Here is a 17120-nt window from a genome sequence, read left to right on the forward strand (position 1 = left end):
CCGTTCTAGAGTCCACAATGTTTCATTAATCCTTGGCACCCAGGATGATCTGAGGATAGGTAACAGCAGCCTCAGGGGTAGGCTTCTCTTTAGCAGTTTTAAAATCCATGAAAAGAGATTTATTCCCAGGCCTTGCAGATTTGTTCTCCTCTCCTTCCTGGCCCAAGGCCTTTCCTACACCATGCTCTGCCAGATCCTCAGTTAGGCCAAGAAGCCCCCTAGTCTGATCCCCACTTTGTATTTATTGGAGCAGGAGGAACTGGAGCAGCTTTGGATGTCATGCATCTGGCCTTGTTCAATCCAGGTGTCAGGTGGGACAGAGAATAACCCAGAATCCTGGGACAGACCAGGTCCCAATGAGCACTACAAGTTCTCTCAGTGAGTGCAGATGACAGCAAACTGAAGAGAGAAGGTGCAGATTTCTACATGAACTATTTCTCGGTACAGCTGCTTACAAAGAAGGGCTTCCAGAAACTGTCCGAACCATCTCCCGCCAAACCAGGAAATACTTCCCTTTAAATGCATGACATCATGTTGGTCTATATTGTTGGGGTTTATTTACACTGATTAATAAATATCTGATACTTGGGGAAAAAAAATACATGAAAAGTAGAAAAGAGAAGAATTAACATATGTAATTGGGGCTCCAGAAGGGGAAGATCAAGAAAACAGGGGAGAGGCAATAATACAAGAGAGAATGGTTGGGAATTTGGGGAGAATGATGAAAACCACAAATACTGAGATTCAGAAAGACCAGAGAGTCATAAGCAGTATAAATAAGAATAAAGTAGGATCTGGGTTCATTATAGTCAAGCTGCAGAATGGCAAAGGCCAAGAGAACTTCTTGCAAAAGAATACTATTCTGTTCAAGAATGTTTCTAGAGGCTGAGTTCTGATATCAGCTGAATCTTCACAGCACTATGCATCTTAAATAAAGAGGTCACACTGTATTTGGAATGTTTGACTTACCACTGGAAGCAAAACCAGTAAAATGTAAGAATTAATCAAGCTGGGTGATGGGTCTATGGGTGTCCACAAAATTATCCTGTATACTTTCCAGTATAACTGAGATATTCCATAGTTTATAAAGAGGGAAGGCAGGCAGGCAATTCCGTTGGCCTTGGGACTGAGGAAAGTAAATGTAAGCATTTGATGCACATTACATTCACCTACAACTTAACCGACACACAGCTGTGTGCTGAAACAGTAAGAGTGAGGTCAACTCTCCTCACTGGACACAGAGCAGCCACAGGGAAGCTATCTAGCAAGAGTCATTACCAGCTTCTTTTTCCCAGGTTGGGTTTATCTGGACCACAGAGGGAAAGAGTATAAAACATACAGCTTTTAGAGAATCTCTCACGGTAGATATGGTTCCCCTAACCTCTAGCACCCTTCCATTTCCAGATCACAAAGCTTTTTTCAGAGGCTGGAGAGAACATTCACACACATTCTCTCTCTCTCTCTCTCTCTCTCTCTCTCTCTCTCTATCTCTCTCTCTCTCTCTCTCTCTCACACACACACACACACACACACACACACACACACACGGTATTCACTCAGTTTATTCACCAGGCGCACACATCCTCAACATAGATATCACACAAAGTGTACACGTCACGACCTCACAACATACACGTTTCCACACACGGGTGTGAGCGAACCACACACCTGCTCTTTCACCCCTGGTCCACCTCATCAGCAACAATGGCCGTGAGGGTAATGGGGTGGCCCCAGCTCACTGGGCACTACAGTTTGGCTCCAGATGGTTTTTTCACCTCCTCATAATTTCAGGTCCACCCAGGAAACACTGCCACACAGTGGAAACCACCGGAGTCCAGTCCTGGAGTGCTGCTCCTGAGAACACTCCTGACCATCCCAGGAAAGGGCACGGAGCAAAGCACCCGCTCGCTGGTGTGGGGTCTAGGAAGGAGCAGGAGGGCTGGGGCTTTGGAGTTGGCGCTAACAGGAGAAGCAGCTTAATCGCAGATGGTGAGCCAGCTCCCACCACCTCGCACCGCCTCTTCCTACGGGAGGGAACTATTTCCTGCAGTGGGACGGGAGGCCCACAGAACACTCCACATCTAGACTTAGGTTTTGCTCTTGGCTTTTGCTGAGGTTAACAAAGTTGTTTTCTCTCTGTCCTCCCGCCACCTCCATGCCCTTCTCTACCACCGTTGCTCTTTCTTTCAGTTTCTGGTCATAGCTGAGTTCTGAAGCACGTCCAGGGCCCCAGGCCCCCTTGGATGTCCATCTCTGGCTGTGAGATAGACCTTCTGGAAATGGAAAGAACAGCCTTAGATTTGGGTCTGCTTCAATTCCTCAAAGTGGGATGGTATTTCTGGTAAGCAGTTACCATTAGAATTTTAGAGCCCTGGGTTTTCAAATGATCCCACACAGGATTAAGAAAGATAATTTAAAGTATTTAATTCTGCCTGATTAGCTAATAAATGAGGGGATCTGCTGGCGTGGAAGTAATGTAATAGAGCTCATCCACCCCCTGGGCACGACGGATGCCCTGTGACTTCTGGACCAGCGTCTTCAGCAATTACCTTGTCTTCTTGTCCTTTCTTGACAGTCAGTGAATATTTTGTCCCCTTCACCTTTCCTGGCAGCCGCAGTCAGCAGAGTTTGCACAGATATGTCCTTTTACGGATTCTACTCCTAAGGTTCAGATGGCTATTTCAGAGCCTCGCTTGGTTTTCTTTATTCTAGGTTGCCCATTTCAAAGCCATGCTGGTGATCACATGACCTCTCCCCTGTGTGTGCCTCTTCTTTACTAACGCTAATCCTATGGGCTCTGAGTTCCACCATCACAACCTCATTTAATCACAATCACCTGCTAATAGGACCTATTGTCAAACACAGTCAGTTTGGGGGTGACAGGCTTAAATAAATGAATTTTGGAGGGGGCACAATTCACTCCAAAGGATGGCGTTACAGGTGCTCCCTCCCTCTGCACCTCTCCTGTTAGGTCTGATTCAAGGAGGAGGTACCTGAATGCAACTATAAACTAGAGACACACACGATGGCCTGGGGTGGGGAGAGGTATGCGGTGGGGAGAGGAAGGATTAGGTCAAAATAAGGGGGGGGGGTGCAATTGTATGAGGAATATCACCAAAATGAAAATGCATACATTGTGCAAAAATGAAAAATGATGTAAGAATTATATAAAATAAAATATTAAAAAAAAAAAAGAATTATGCAAACTGTCAAGCACCTAAACCCGAGACATTGCCTACGGCCCAGCCCTTATTACAATCCCTCCAGGCCACCCATTAACTTAAGACCAAGAAATGTGGCAAAAGTCAAGTCTCGATCATTCAATGTTATTGTGAGAATGAGGGTTGAAGAATTAAACTGAGATGGAAAAGCATTCAGAAAGAAACCTGAACATGAGTTAAGTTTCTCTGGAGATCTGTGGTGCATCTGAGTGACGAGCAGAAACAGCATAGCTTTGACATTTATTCTGGTATTTCTGAGGAAAACTGTCTAAAAGAACATATTTTTGAGGGAAGTTGTTTCTTTAGAAAGATTAAGGGAAAAAAAAAAACCTGTCAAAAGGGAGCAGTCCTCTTCCAGACTTAAGGAGGTTCAAGTGCCTTGGGTCTGGAGGTAACATATATTTCTTTGGCATTGGGAATTTGTCCATTCCAAAGTCACCCTATGTCCAAGGGCTACTGGGCCTTTTTATTTTGGAATGCTTGAGAGGTTCCTGATGAGATCAAGAGTGAACTGTGGTCAATCTCTAGCTCTTTTGTGAGGATAATGCCAAGCACACTCTTTGAGAAATGATACCGCCATCTTATTTACTAGATGTGGCTCCAAATAGTTTTTTTTGTTATGTCCCAAAGTCATATTTACTCCAAACTTGAAAGTAATACATGAAAAAGAGAAGATTATGGAAAAACGCAAACAATTCAGCAGGACAGGGAGCAGAATGCAGAGGTCTCTCCTATTCCCCTTCCCAGTGGTAATGATCAAAAAAGAGTGGGGTGGTTTTTCCCTGGATTTTAAATATTCTTTTACTTAGAGATAGCTGGAATTATTTTGAAAATAAATGGCACCATATTATAATTTGACTCTACTACTGAAGATTATGTAGATCGAGCCGATCAGTTACTTTTCTGCATGATAGACTCTTAAAAGGAGATTTGCTGGGTCAACAAGAAAGCATGTTTTAAAAATTGGTACTCGTAACTTGCTCTTTGAAAGCATTGTACGAGTTTATGTTCCCACCAGAATATAGGAACGAGTGTTTCCTGATTGATTTGGACTTTGGTGTTATCAATCTTCATTGTTTACTACCCTGATGGACAATAAAGGGATCTTGCTATTATTTTGATCTGTACTGTCCTGTTTTCTCATGAGGGTGAACATGGTCTCATTTCATATCTCTTCTTCAGTGAACTATCTATTTACATTATTCTAGAGCAACGTTTGATCTTTTTTTGGGTCGTAGAGGCTTCCCATGATTACACATATTAATCCTCTGCTGTTGCAAATTTTCAAGTTTGCTGTTAACAGGCATTAGGAAGTGTAAGAATGTGCAGAGAAAATCTGGAAGGATTTACAGTAAAAGTGGTGACATCTGAGTGGCAGTATCATGGGTATTTGACTTCCTTTTTTCCAGTCTTCCCATGTTGCTTGCTTTTTATCTCTTGAGCACTAGATATGTATTAATTTCATGACTGGAAAGAAAATAAACCAACAGAGTGATGAATGAGGTGAGGGTGATCAAGGTGCTAACTATGGGTAGAGAGGAAGAGGAGTAAAGAATGGGCAAGATGAATCCTTCATGCCCTTAGCTTTTGTTGACTTCTCTCAGCTTATAGAGCCTAAATCATAAGGATTTATCATGGAGTGATTCTTGAGAAGACAGATTTAACCTGAGCCCTTGAAATCAGAGTGTCAGTATATATTCTAAGACTTAACCATTCACATGTAGAAAAGCAATTTATATATCAACAATTTCATGCAAGGGATAATCAATGTTCCAATATATTCTCTCACATCACAATAATAAATCCTAGAGGATTGCTCTGCTTATCTGCATGTAACTGTCTCTGTAGCGATCGTTGAGTGCCATCTGAAGAGAGAAGGCAAAGCCCCTAACCTTTGGATTGGAAGGAAGAGTAAGGACGTGAGCATCTTGTCATTTTGAGGCTGAAATTCAGAAAACAGAGAGAGATAGGAAAAGAGACACATCTGTCACGTCTTCCAAACTGAGCCGAGGACATCTGCAGCTACTGCCAACATCTCACTCTAGTACAACGGGAAAAGCGGATGTAAAAATAGAAGTGATATATCCAACTATTAACACGGAGGCAAGACTGAATATAGCAGTCAGCGGGAGCACTGACGTAGCAGGGAGAAGGCTCCACGCAGGGCAGGCTGCTGTCTCCAGGGGACACTGTGCCAACACACTGAAGACTTTCCCACCGCCCATGCCATCCTGATTCCTTTTGTTTTTTAAAGATTTATTTATCTATGCATACAAGACCTGGGGTGCAGGTCAGAGATGCAGGGAGGGGGATGGACTGACTAAATACACTGCTGAGGGGAGCAGCGGGCGAGACAGGAGAGGTCGGCTGCACCATGTGGGTCAGTTCCCTGGCCGGGGATGGAACTCAGGCCGCAGTGACTGGCGATAGCTTGATAGTGCTGAGACTTTAACCCCTGCGCCACCAGAAAGGCCCCCATTCTGATTTCTTTACTTAATTTCCCCAGCTTTATTGATTTATGGCTGACAAATGAGAACAGAATATATATTGAGTGATTTTGAAAAAGGTGTGCAATGTAAAGGCTTAGGAAGAGAAAAGCGAGGAGGCTACAAAACTGACTGAGAGCAAGAAATACCCTCCTGACAGCAAAGTGAACGAGCCTGTTTGTTCAGAAGAAAATGCCCTCCACCCCGCCCTGGGAACCCCTAACCCCCCACTTGTGAATTGTCTTCTCTGAGGCTTATGAAAGGCTGAACGGTTGTGTACAGAACAGGCAAGCACTTTAATAATGAGAATGCTGGAAGAGAGGACAAAGATAGTATAAAAAAAAAAAAAGAAAGGAGATGCTACACCCAGAAAATAACTACCCTTGGTTCCTCTGTCACCTCCACTCCACTGGGGGGGACACTGACAGTCCATTCAGTAGAGCAATTCCTAGAAGGCTCCTTATCACAAGCGTGTCCAGTCATTAGTGGAGGACCTAGATGGGTCTTATTTTTGTTGGCCCTTTGTTTTCTAAACTGAAATACAATTCACATCCATGAACCGCGCCCTTTACAAGTACACGATTCAGTAGCTTTTAGTTAGCCGCGAGGTTGTGCAACTGCCACCGCTATCTAATTCCAGGCCATTGTCATCACCCCAAAGAGGAACCCTCCCTCCTGCTTCTCCCGTTTCCCCAGCCACCCGCAACTGTCAATCTACCTTTTGCTTCCATAGATCTACTTGTTTTGGATATTTTTCTGTAAACGGACGCATACGATATGCAACCTTTGGTGTCTGGCTTCTTTCACTAAGTATATTCTTTTCAAGATTCATCTATGTTGTGTTGTAATATCGGTATTTCATTCCTTTACAAAAATAATTTATTTTTTAACTGTTTAAAAGTGTATAATTCAGCGGGGCAAGATGGCCACACAGGAGTGGACAGGAGGGGTGACACCAAGCACTCTAGGCCTGGGCGCCAGCGCTGGGGCTTTGTGGGTTTGTTTTGAGGCTCTGCCAGGCAGAGGCTCCCGTGTGGAGGAGAAGCTGTCAGTGAGCACCTCAAATTTTCCATGTTGTCTGGCAGAAGAATGTGCTCCAAAATTATGTGGTTCTACCGAGTATGTGGAGAAAATCACAGGCAGCTCAGCTCATCTAAGAGGAATGAGTTCAAAAGCTGCCGCTCAGCTCTGGAAATTTGAAGAGCTGTGGTGGGTGCTGCCTTATCATTCCTCAGGGACAGCTGTATAGAAAGGTTCCAGAAAGGTCTATAAGCAAACCAAATCCACAGAGCCACCTTCTACCCCTTTACATGGGTCTCAGGACCCTACCCCAGATAAAGGGGAATGGACTGACTTGCACTCCTGGTTCTCTGGGACCTTGTGGCGATACTCCCTTTCCCCCATCTTCCTCGTCTAGACCACTGATGAGCAGAATAGCAAGAAAGAAAGAGATGTGTACAATTCAGCAGCACTTAGTGCACTCACAACACAGCAATCATCAGCTCTGCCCAGTTCTACAACATTTCTATTACTCCCAAGTAGTGCCCCTACCTGTATACAATTTCTTCCCTTCCTCCCTCCCCCTGGGTTCTGTCTATGATTTCTCTGCTCTGGATAGTTGTTACCAATGGAGTCATGAAACATGTGACCTTTTGTATCTGGTGCTCTCTCACCTAGCATGATGTTGGGCAGTCATCCATGCGATAACGTATTCCTTTTTATGACTGTATACTATTCTACTGTATTATAAGGCATGATTTGTTTAGCCAATTGTCTGTTGATGAAAATTTGGGCCATTTCCAAATTTGTGTCATTAGGAATAATGCTGCTATGAGCATTTGTATATAAATGTTTTCCTGTGGACATATGTTTTCCTTTCTCTGGATCTACACCTAGAAGTAGAATTGTGGGGTCATACTGTAAACTAAATTTAACTTTTCCAAGCACCTCCAGATTATTTTCCAAAATAGCCACACCATCCTAGACTCTCAACCGCAATTATGAGAGTCCATTTTTTCCACATTCAACACTTGCTATTTTTGCTTTTTTTATTATAGCCATCCCAGTGGATATGAAGTGGTAGCTCATTGTGTTTTGCCATAAAAAAAAAAAAAGCCACCCATATACACAGTTAAAAAAGAAAAGGCTAAAAGTGTAAATCCCTCATTCCTCTCCACTCCCATTTCCACAAGGCAAATACTTTAAATTCTTTCAGTGGTTTCTTCTGGTATTTATCTTCTATTCCTGGTAATATGCTTACACTGCTATTTAAAAGTCAGTTTTAGATATTATCTCTTGACTTCCAACTATGAAAGATGAGCATTTAGTTCTCTTATCTCCCCCACAGGTGCACATGAACACACACTTTCATCTTCACAATATATTATAGTCTCCTATACTATAGTCTCCGTTTTGGTTAAGTCGACCCTTGGCACTTAACACTGTTATGACTAGGCCTTCCTGGCCATGTGCTGCACAGAGACTGTGTTGACTTAATCATACTTTCCTCCCTTAGACTCCACATGACCTAGAGGCAAACACTTGCCTGATTTTTTCATTTCCTCAGCGTTTTACACATGAATTACTAATTCACTCTCAAATTCAGCAAGAAAATGAAAATTCTCTGGGCATATTCAAACACATTGGATTCCATTACTTCTTTCTATTTCCTTGTGATGATTTTTTTTTCTTTGCTCCTGGGAGACATTCTTCCCAGTTTTAGTCTATGAAGGATGAAATTCAAAACTAGTAAGAAACCTCTCCAGTTCAGGTTACTGTCTTTGGCAAAGTGGGGAAAAAAACAGATGTTTCAGAAATGACTAAATAATATGTAGGGAAGAACATCACTCAGATAAAGCACATTTTGAAGGTCAAGGAGGATGTAATGTCATGTCATAAAAACATTCCTTGCACAAAGCATATCTGTATCTAAAACATCATCAAATCCCCTCAGGATAAATGTCCAACATTTTAAAGTCTTTTCTAAGAAGAAAAACCAAAACTTTTTATAAATAATTAATTATATACAGTTACTTATAAAGAAAGGCCATAAACTTCTTTATTCTTCTTCAACTCTAGTTTCTGATGATTATTTACCTTTTTTGGTCAGCAATTCCATAAATGAAAATGTTCATTTTCTTAGTTTTCTAGGAACCCCTGGTCTTTTCTCTAACTTGTTTTCTTTGCATCTCTGAATGATAGGCAGAACTTGTCCACCTAACCCGCCTATCCTTAACAAGCACAGGTGTCTGCGTGGGGACAGACCTAGTTTTGAACCTCTAGTTCTGCTACTTCCTGGCAATGTGATCCTGATAAGTTTCTCCATCTGTAAAGTGAGGATAGTAGCAGTAGTACTAACTCATGCTGTTAAGATTAAGTGAGGTGGATGCAAAGGAGGTAAGAGTCAGCATTAATAAGTGTTAGCCGTTACAATGTACTGGCTAAAAGAAAGTGCTCACTCACCAGTGCTCCTTGCTATTTCGTTCCACAACGCAGACTAGTAATATTTGTTCACTTATTTGCAGTTTGTTTTCTATCTAGAATCTAAATCCCACAAGGGCAGAGACTTTGTCTTGTTCATCACTAGAGCCCCAGCACCTCATATTAGGTATTGAATAAATGAATGAATACAGGCAGTACAGGTGTAATTCTACTGCTGTTCTGATTTATGCATGAGGCTCAGAAAGGATAAGTAACTTGCAAAAGTCCTGTAGTGAGCTAGAGAGGGATTCAGATAGAGTTCTACAGGTGGAGATTCTTTTCTACCATATAATCTCCCAAGGATTTTACCTCACAACCCCCAAATTCAGGTTTGTTATCTTAGTTACTAAGTGGTGATTTTCAAGGATCAAAAATGAGTCTGAAATTAAAAAAACCTACCGTGGTATCCACAGCCTTGACTTTCTCTGTGGGAATGTGCTTTGGGACAGGGTCTGTCTGTGACAGCATCACACATCCTTCGCCACCTAAGGTGACAATGACGACCCGGCAGCCCCTTTGCAGGAGGGTCAGTGCGGCCTTGCCAGCATCTGTGGGGCTGCTGACTGGCAGGCCGGTGAGAATCTCAGCCTGCAGTGCATGAAAGGGAAAGAAATGTCAGTGAGAAAAGCAACATGGGTCCACTTCCATATTACATTTATTTTTATAGAAAATGTCTCCCTTCTTTTGCATAACCACCAATACAATGGGGAACTTTTTCTCTTTTAATGGTGCCCATTTCTTATGGGAGGCAACCATCCTACCACCTCTGCTGGCTTCCAGGGCCCAGCACGGCAGGCTGAGGGCGCTGAGACTCGCTCCCATGGTGATGTGTGGAAGTACATGTCTTGTGTTTGGACTTGTGTCTCCTCATGGTCTCTTTTTATGTCTCAGTGGCTTGTGTGTGTGGGTGGAGCAGAGGAAAGTATCCTAAGGCATGCATTTACATTACTGCATGATGAAGTCACCCATAAGAATGTTCAGCTTTGAAAGTTTTCCTTTTTTCCATTGTTTTCAAGATCAATTTTCTTAAATACCATAGTTTGTTCCATTTGTTCATCTACATTATTTGATAAAGCATTTATTTGGTGCTAGGTACAGTAGGGCAGTTGGTATTTTCCAAAGATAAATACGTTGCAATCCAATCTTCCTCTGACAGCTGGGGAACCAAGGTGGACTTCCTGCCTCAATCAACAGAAGAGATCCGAATAGATGCCATGTGACTTCCAAAACTAAGTCATAAAAACCAAAGCCAACGTCTGCCTGGCTCTTTCTCTCTCTTTCCCCTGGGTTTTGGAAACCAACTTCCAGATTGTGAGAATGTCTAGGTCACAGAAGACGCCATATTTGCTGTTTCTGTTTCAAGTTTTCTGATCAACAGCCGGCATGAGCTAGCAAGCCTGGGAACAAAGGAGGCTTCTGATGACTCCAGCCCATGGCCTTTGAGTTTTCTAGGACCTAGATGTGGAGGAGAAGCAAGCCATAGTGTGTCTTGTCCCAAGTCCTGATGCACAGGAACAGTGAGAGAAAATACATATTGTTGGTGGTGCCACGACGTTTTCCCCTGGCACACTGAGGAGACAGTAGTGAGTAAGAGAGAAGTCCCTGTCCTCATAGGACTTATCATTGTAAGAAGACAGACAGAGTGAATAATTTGAGCTGCAATGAATGTTTAAAGACCAGAGAGATGCTCTGTAGGTATTTAGTAGGCAAACCTAAGCCAGTTTGGCAGTTGAAGGTAATCTAACCTCTTATTGTGAAATGGTCACTACCTCCCACAATTCCCTCTTCTTAGAACAATGCCTGGCCATGTTGATTGCTCAAAAATATTGCATAACCTATTGTGGTTTTTAAAAATTAGTTTCATTGTAGTAGTCTTGTTTCCTCCATGTTCTGGGAGATGAAATTAACAAAGAGGCATGTTAGGTAATCCTAAAAAACTTTATTCACCCTTCGAACCCAATGGAAGATGACTATTAGAGCTCATTAATTCTCTCTTTGTTCTCTATCTACTGTGCCCTCCAGTATTTGGGGAGAGCTCCATTCTAACAATGTCTGGCCAATAAAATGGAGAACTATTGAAATCTTCCTAAAATGCTCCAGAATGAGTGGGACAATATGAATACATTGATATTTCATGCACATATACACTTTATGACTACTGGAAGGACTGAGGGGGTGCTCCCCTAATGTAGTAGGCCCCCAGTTCTTTCCCAAGTTATCGATGAGGATTCTATGCTTGTCTGCCAGTGCAACCAGAGGGTCTTCACAATAGACTATAGTAAATGCTCCAAGGGTTGTATATTCATTAGGGTTGCTAGATAAAATATAGGATGCCCAGTTAAATTTTATAATTTTATAGTACATTTTATAGTATAACTATATTTAGGACTTACCATAAATTCCAATTTAACTGGGCACCCCGTATTTTTATTTGCTAAATCTGACGATCCTAATACAAATTAGTCAATATTCTCTGGACTAATTATGAAAGAAAACAAAACACCAATAGCGTGAGGGCAGGGAGGAGACTAAAATTAGCTGAGGTTTGATAAATGCCAGATTATGGGGATGACTCAGGAAATCCTCTTCTTTTTTGGGGCTCACTAATTTCCTTTTTTCACACACCAGTCAACTGAAAAATCTGTTTTCACTGTGCCAGAAAATTTGCATGCAATCAAATCGATGTGGTTAGTCCTCTGTTTTTGCTTTATCCACTGCATGAACACCTTTTGGTTTCTCACAGAATGAGCAAAACCTTTCATCCTTACCTCACTTTCATTGCAGCAAAAGACATCCGAGAGGGTATAAAACCGGGGGTCCAGGTCAGCTATGGCAGGAGCTGGATTGAACAATGTTTTCACTGCGAAGGAAAAGGGCTGACATGGTGCATTTACAGACATTCAGTAAGAGAAATCCCCATGTACAACTATTTTCCCCATTAGGTTAAAAAACAATGTATTTACAGATGTAGGAAAATCTGAAATTTCAATCTCCAGGATACTTCAGTACACAATCCTTTTTATTGCCATTTGCTCCACTTTTTACTTTGAAACATTCAACTTCAAGGGCAAGCATCAATATTTATAGCCAAAGTGATTACAAAGTTATGGCAAAGTGTAACAAGAACATTAAAGAAAAAGATTGAAATGTGGCATGAAGGGACCTGTATGAATGTGAACAGGCTGTTTTTATGGGTTAGTTTAAGTGCTTGGTTGCAAGACTAGTTCATAAATCCATTTTCCAGGAAAGAAAAGAGATGACAGAAAAAATACACTGAGGAGCTCAAAATTTTCCTGATAAGAACAGTAAGTAGGAAATCTGTATACAGAACGTATATTTTGAACACTTAATGTATGTCTTTCAAATATATCACCGTTAACTAATGCAGCTGTACACAGTAACACGAAAGCTTGCATTCTTGGCTTCTATAAGCAGTCTGGAAACATAACAGACTTGAAAAAGGAGGAGAGGGTCAATCAGAGGCTATGAGCTAGCTCAGTCTAGAAGATACCCATGGAGATGTCTGGAGATGGCAGAAGCAGGGAAAAAGAGACTGTCACAGCCACTGTAGGGTCAGAGTGCATTTTACCAGGGAGGGAAATGAGCCTTAGAAAGATAAGGTCACAGCCTGAGGTCATGCACGGAGACTTGGGTAAGCTGGGCCCCTGTCTGGGGTCCTGGTCCTCTGGCTTTAAGACCAGGGTTTGGCCATCTGTAAAATAGTTGCCTCTCTCTTTCCATAGCAACACACGCCCTGTCCCCCAGTCCTAACTGTTTTATAACAGCCTTCACTGTGGAACTTTGTCAATATTTTTGAAAGTCTTTAGAAATTATATTCATAGGAAGCTCCTCCTCTGTCAAAACACTTACTTATCCACTAGAGAACTCAAGCAGACTGGCTGGTCATCTTTTCCTTTTCCCAGGTCCACTGATGCAACATTTTGAGCAGCCCTGATTTACCACCAACCCATAAGTAAAAGCCTCTCGCTTCAGTTCTCAGAGGTTCTCCCAGAGGGGTGTTCACAAACTTGGCTGCACAGCGAGCTTATTAAAATGCAAGATTTCTGGGTTCCACCTCAAACCACTGAATCGGAATCTGATGGGGGTAAGAGTGTGCACAGGGGAATTCTCCAAGTGGCTCTTCTGCAGACAGCTTGGCACCAAGCCATTTCACATTCTTGGGGTGATGCTTATCAGCACGTGGCTACTGGAAACTGTCCACTGCTTGTGCCTGGTGAGGCTAGTTAGTCCACTTCCACACCTTCCTAGGTCTTGCTTAACATTTTGGTTCAGTGAGTAGATCCTGGCCAGTGGTTTATAGGCTAACACTATTCCGACATTTTCATTATTCTAGTACCCAGAATGTCCACCCACAGAAATTCAATAGTATATTTTTGGCTGCTTATATTTTTGTACAGGGTAATTGTGCAGCTTAAATTAGAAAACGGATGTAAAAGCCCTGTGTAAACTGTAAAGTGTTGTACAAATGTAAAGGATTATTACTATTATTATACTGTCCTTTATACCCTGTCCGACACCCCCGCCTGTCCACCCATCTCTTCTGCCTTCTGTTGGAGTTGGTAGCCTGGCAACAGTCTCTCACGGGATTTCTGATTTGGGCAAGGTCTTTGAGATGTCCATGATACACAAAGGTCTTCACTGCCCAGCATTCTCACATGCCTGTGTACTCTACAGGTTTTAGATGATATTGCCCCCTGATTTTCCTCAAGCGTTAAAATGAAAGACTGAAACTCCATTCTTTGCCTGGTATGATCCCCAAATCTGCCCTCTCCAGCACCTGTGCCCAGGTTGGAGCAAGGCATGGTGTGAATCAATTGGGTGGAGTCACTCTCATGAAAGTTCCATTTTATCTCAAAAGATCCCTGATCCAGCAAGTCCGTTGTTAAACCTACCCTGCTGAGACACACAAGCACACAAAGCTGACATGCGGTGGTGTTTGCCCAGCTCTGTTGGTGACAGGGACAACCCTCCCTCCCCCAAGCAAGCATTGGAGAAGACTGGTTAAAAAGAATACATCCAACCACGCACTCTGCAGCTCTTAGAAAGAATGAAGCAGATCTCTGCTTTGCCACAGAAATATTTCTATAATTTATTTGTATAGTTCAGTTCCCCTATTTAAAAAAAAACAAATAACAATATGTGTGTTTATATTTATATATTTACACATGTTCATAGAGGAGAAAAAGGTCAGAGAGGTTACTTACTAACCTGGTAAGTGATTAGGTACAAAGGCTGATGGTAAATAAATCTGATCATAGATTCACTGCTGTACACCATACAAATAGATCATTCTTTAAACAGACACCAAAAACCAAGTACATAGTTAATGAAGTGATATCATATCTGGGTTTTGTGTCAAAGTAGTCCAAGGTTGCAGTGTGGGGTGGGGAATAATGAGTTGGGGTAGAAGACTGGCGATGGCCACGGATGAAGTGAAACGCAAGGGTCGGTATGGGTTTACCATGCTATTCTCTGTGGCCATATATAGTTGAAATTTTTCACAATAAAAACACCTTTTAAAGACAGTTACATTGAATCTTAAGCAACTATTGCTTTTACCATAAATCAATCAAATCTTACTTGCTAGTATTTTACTGAGGGAAAGCATTGCTCCCAATAGTAACTGGACATAGAGGCTTAGAGTCTAATAGTAAATACATTTAGGGGAAAAGTGCAAATGTCATAAAGACTCACTTTGGCTTGTGCTACCAAAAATAAGCATAAATACTTTTAACATGATGGAAAAAAATGTGACGAATTAGCAGATGTGGTTAATCAAAGAGCGCGAATGTGTAACAGACAAGGTGGAAAAAAATGATGTCATCCTGGAACCATGTAGAACCAGACAACGGCATGTAGTGGTGTAGCTCGGAGCGGCAGAGGTAGCTGAGAGTGCCCACTGGTATCTATTATTCATTACAACGTCAGGTGGACTAAAATCCTACAGTCTTAACAGCATGTCACTGGCGGGCAGAAAAATGTCAACCAGGAACTGGTGAGGCCCAGGGAGGCAGATACCTAGGCACTTAAGACAAGAAAATGAAGTGGACTCTTTTAATGATGTGACTGTGGAAGGCAGGGTGCACAGCAAAGGAGGCCCTAATAGCTAGCTCACAGAAACCATCGAAGCAAAAATCACCCCAAGCACAGAAACCGTGGGAAGGTTGGGAATACCCAAACACTTGCTTGGTGTTCTCACTGGAGGTAGGGCTTCTTCTCGGTGGCATGAGCAGCAACACCTCTCAAAGGTTGGGTATATGCACTGGACAATGTTATCATGAACGTCAAGGTGGCTAGCCAAGAAGTTTTGTTTGCCAAATGGAAAAGGACTAAAGTGGCATTAAGAGGTATTTTGTGTCCTACCTAGAATTTAATCTTGGCGATCTTACAATCTCAATTATTTATAATTGTTCCTGTAATGTTCCATTTGCTTTGAAATGGATATAAAGACCAGAACCAACATGCATAATTTCATCACAAGCAGCTGCAGCGCCCGCTCTGCCGTGGGCCTAGCCCATGGCATCGTGACCTAGGGAGGAGGGGGGTTGTCAGGGCTACTGGCTTATTTTTGATAGTGTGGTGCTAGCTCTTGAAAATCAATGCTTTTGTTTTGGTAGAGACAGCAAGAGAATTCTGAGACAGTCTGTTAGGGCTTTTTTCTCTGTATTTTAACAACTGATCTATAATTTAGTTATTCAATGTGTGTAGTTCAAACTTCACCACTTGCAAGTAGCACAGATCAGGGAGCTATGATAATAGACCCACAGATGATGCTGATGACGACGATGATGATTTTACCATCTTTCCTGAGAGAGGAATAAGGCTGATGAGCACACATGCCACCTTGTAGGGCGAGGGGCAGGACACTCAGCCCTCAACAGATCATTAAGATTTGCTGGCTCTGCTGTGTGATTGATCCACTAGAAGGTTGTGACATGAAAGAACAGTGAGAGCTGTCAGCCCACTTCCCTTGTTTCACCGAAGAAGAAATTAAGACCCAAAGGGAAGAACTGACTGACTTGCCTGAGGTCCTCCATTTACTAAGTGATTCATTCTGAACTGCAGGTCATATGTCCTTCTCTTACACCAGTGCTCCCTTCATTATATGACCCTTCACTCACGTGAGAATGAATATGCACTAAATCCACACACTCTAGCCTGAGCCTCTCTGGTAATGCCCAAATTGGGACCAGCTGAGCTTTGTGTAGGTGTCTGCTTGTGTGTGTTCTGGGGTAGATGGAGGACACACTTTGTTGGAAATGCTCTAGGGTCTGTTCTCTGTGACTCGAGCAGCTAAACATCGGGTTTCATGTTGGACAATGTCACGGATTCATGGATTTTGCTCTTCCAGAGATACTCTTCATGAAGGTTCGGTTCTTTGAAATCAGTGGGGTGTTGGCGATTTCTTCATTGAATGTGGTCTTGGAGACAGGACTTGGGTTTCAGTCTGAAATCCTGGTTGCTCCACTTACTAGAAGTGTGGCCTTGGCTGTACTAAATACTTGACTTCTCTGAGGCTCAGTCTTCTACCCTTTGAATGGGAGAATGACCATCATATCTTTTTCTTGAGGATCAAATTTATAAATGCAGTGTAAGGATACAGAGATGCAAGGCATTACTACTTCCATATCACTATAGAAGAAAGATCCCGGGGAATTAATGATTAGGCATGTGGGCTTTAATAAAAATGTGAAGTAGGCTGCGTGGTCTTTCACCTGTTACCACCTATCCTTCCTGATGCACCAGGTCCTCCAGTTCCTCCTGGCAGGTTGATGTGGAAAGTGTTTCTGGACCCCACCCCAATGACAGCCTGAGGTCAGGTGCCCACCCACCCAGGTGGTTCTGGCCTCACCTGTAAAAGGTTAGATCTTCAACTGTGGTTGCTGTACCTTTCTCTCCTCCACAAGCTGGG

At 42.5% G+C, this 17120-nt stretch overlaps 1 protein-coding gene and 1 pseudogene across 2 annotated transcripts in view; one reads left to right on the top strand and one right to left on the bottom strand.

Annotated features, from left to right (window-relative positions):
• Nucleotides 1-17120, bottom strand: part of RBKS (ribokinase) — a gene marked incomplete at both ends in the record, with an annotated part of 61247 nt that overhangs the window by 21960 nt on the left and 22167 nt on the right. The window contains 2 exons of the mRNA XM_084236027.1: nucleotides 9587-9775; nucleotides 11956-12047. Coding sequence (XP_084092153.1) covers nucleotides 9587-9775; nucleotides 11956-12047 — 281 coding nt within the window. The remainder of the gene's footprint in view (nucleotides 1-9586; nucleotides 9776-11955; nucleotides 12048-17120) is intronic.
• On the top strand, nucleotides 182-519 carry LOC311172489 (cytochrome c oxidase subunit NDUFA4-like; annotated as a pseudogene). The gene has a single exon. The product of its transcript is annotated as a cytochrome c oxidase subunit NDUFA4-like (transcript).

This window comes from Talpa europaea, assembly GCF_964194135.1.
Source record: "Talpa europaea genome assembly, chromosome: 6".
Taxonomy (NCBI): Eukaryota; Metazoa; Chordata; class Mammalia; order Eulipotyphla; family Talpidae; genus Talpa; species Talpa europaea.